The sequence below is a fragment of the Aplysia californica genome, unplaced genomic scaffold (genome assembly GCF_000002075.1).
Source record: "Aplysia californica isolate F4 #8 unplaced genomic scaffold, AplCal3.0 scaffold00283, whole genome shotgun sequence".
Lineage (NCBI taxonomy): Eukaryota > Metazoa > Mollusca > Gastropoda > Aplysiida > Aplysiidae > Aplysia > Aplysia californica.
In genome coordinates, this window is record NW_004797553.1 from 826150 (window position 1) to 828489 (window position 2340).

The 2340-nt window shown below is 40.3% G+C and overlaps 1 protein-coding gene across 1 annotated transcript in view; it reads right to left on the reverse strand.

The window, feature by feature from the left end:
* Positions 1 to 195: 195 nt before the first annotated feature.
* Positions 196 to 2340, reverse strand: part of LOC101847966 (proteasome inhibitor PI31 subunit) — a gene marked incomplete in the record, with an annotated part of 8097 nt that continues 5952 nt past the window's right edge. Inside the window, 2 exon segments of the mRNA XM_013084298.2 lie at positions 196 to 681; positions 1764 to 1823. Of these exon segments, the coding sequence (XP_012939752.1) occupies positions 627 to 681; positions 1764 to 1823 (115 nt within the window).

A 2340-nucleotide genomic window follows, 5' to 3' on the forward strand; every position in this document is an offset into this window, starting at 1 on the left:
CCCCCCCCCCCCCCTCCCCGTAGCGAAAGAGTTAAGCATCATGTCCACAAGTAAGATCTCACATCAAACAAATAGATCTCTCTTTTTGAGCCGACAGCACCGTCACCAGGGAGCTCCATCACATCAAAAGTCATTTGTGAGGCAGTGTGGTGAAATCAGGCGCTCGTCAAAATAATGAAAGTCAAGAAATTGGCATTTTTCAGCAGGTTGGGGAATTTTTATCTAATTTTTAATTTTTGGCTCAACACCTTTCATGCTCATTAAAGAACACATTTCTGTGTGGAGTTTACTGAAAAACGCTAATTAAAGGCAGGAAAAACCATTAATTTTCAGTTTCCATGGACTCTCAAGCTAAAGAAATAACCCAACTGTGACGGTCATTTTCTCGCTAATTATACCTCTGAAACCAGGCGACCTCTACCTCCTTCAATCGCCAATATCTTGACTTGTATCCAAGATAAATGGATATTTTTTTCATTCAAAGCAAGGCAAATGGACAGACTTTAAGATGATATCAATAAGTCCATATGTCCCAAAATCGGCGAGTGCCTAATTCCACTGCGCCGTGCCACATATTTTATTTTATAATTGTACAAAACTAGCGACTCCTCCAACAGCCTCAGAGATCACATGAACATGTCGTCATAGTTGTCAGGTGGTCTCTCGTGATCTGGGTCGGGTCTGAAAAGAAAAAAAAGAAGAATAAAAAACCAGCTTTGTTGACATATTATATTATGTGAGACATCATGGTAAAAATCAGGCGCTCGTTAAAATTATGAAATCGAAGAAAACGGCATTTTTCTGCTGGTTTGGCAGTTTTTATATAAATTTTCTCTTTTATCTCAACACCTTTTAAAAAAACCCCACAAATTCAATGTGGATTTTACTTTTAAAAAATGTTGATTAAAGGACAAAAATTGCACATTTTCATTTTCCTAGGACTTTCAAGCTTTGGAAGTCACCAAACTTTTCTTACTTCAGTAACCTCTGAAACCTTGCGGACCCTACTTCCTTCAATCACAAATATCTCGACTTCTATTTAAGATAGATGGGTGTTTTTTCATTGAAAGCAAGACAAATAAACTGACTTAAAGATGGTACCAATAACTCCACATGCCCAAAAATTGACGAGCGCCCGATACCACAGCGTTGTGAGACATTTTTTGGTACACTTTTGACACTGCTAAATCACAGGTAAAACATTTTTCCTCAAAGAATACTTGTGGGTGGTTGGTAGGTGCTCTGATGTGGTCTGCTTCTTCTTTCCTATCAAACGTCTATCACTCTCTTGTAACACCTCTAATCTTAGGCACCTATATGACTTTATTGTGTTGCAGGTGCCGTAAAACTCTTACTAAAACTAAAACCTAAAAGAATTCTTGACTCATTTCCTGACTCACCAAATATCTAAAAAATACAGGCTTGTCAACTTTTTCAAAAACCAATCACTTACATCCAACTTATAACATCACTTAGCCGTACCCGCAACAACGAACAAACTTACATCAAATGAGATTGGTTTTGGTGAAGAGTATCATGTGATAAGGCACTCAAATTCTCAACTGCCAAAAATGTCGTTATAGAGTGTTGTCATTATAGACAGGCAACCCAAAATATTACTAATGATATAGATCTATATATAAGGAAAAAATTGGGACCTGGGCACCATGTCGCTATACAGAGGATGATGTGATATCGAAGGTGGTCATAGAGAGGCTGCACTGTAACTAAGACTTTACAACAGCAGTACTTTAAGTACTTACCCTGGTCGTGTTCCCGGTGGGCCGAGCGGGTCAAACCGGGCTCCCGGAGGAATAGAACCACTGGAAAAACAAAACAACACCTACATGCTTAAGATAATATATTGTTTTATTTTTAAGTGGCTTACAGATTGGCTCATTTTTAAACAGATTGATTAAGTCCTCAGATAAATATAATAGGCTGAGCATTTGAGTTTGAGAGAAGAGAAACACACTGATAAAACAACTGTCATTTAGTGTAGGGAAAAAGCAAAGATATACAGACTGAATCAACAGATGGAAAGTAAAAAACTAAGACCTACCAGTGGCACCCTTCAACCACCCACCCACTCAACCTCCCAGAGGCACCCTTCAACTACCCACCCAGTCAACCTAGCAGAGGAACCCTTCAACCACCCACCCACTCAACCTACCAGTGGCACCCTTCAACCACCCACCCATTCAACCTACCAGTGGGATCCTTCAACCACCCACCCACTCAACCTACCAGTGGCACCCTTCAACCACCCACCCATTCAACCTACCAGTGGCACCCTTCAACCACCCACCCACTCAACCTACCAGTGGCACCCTTCAACCA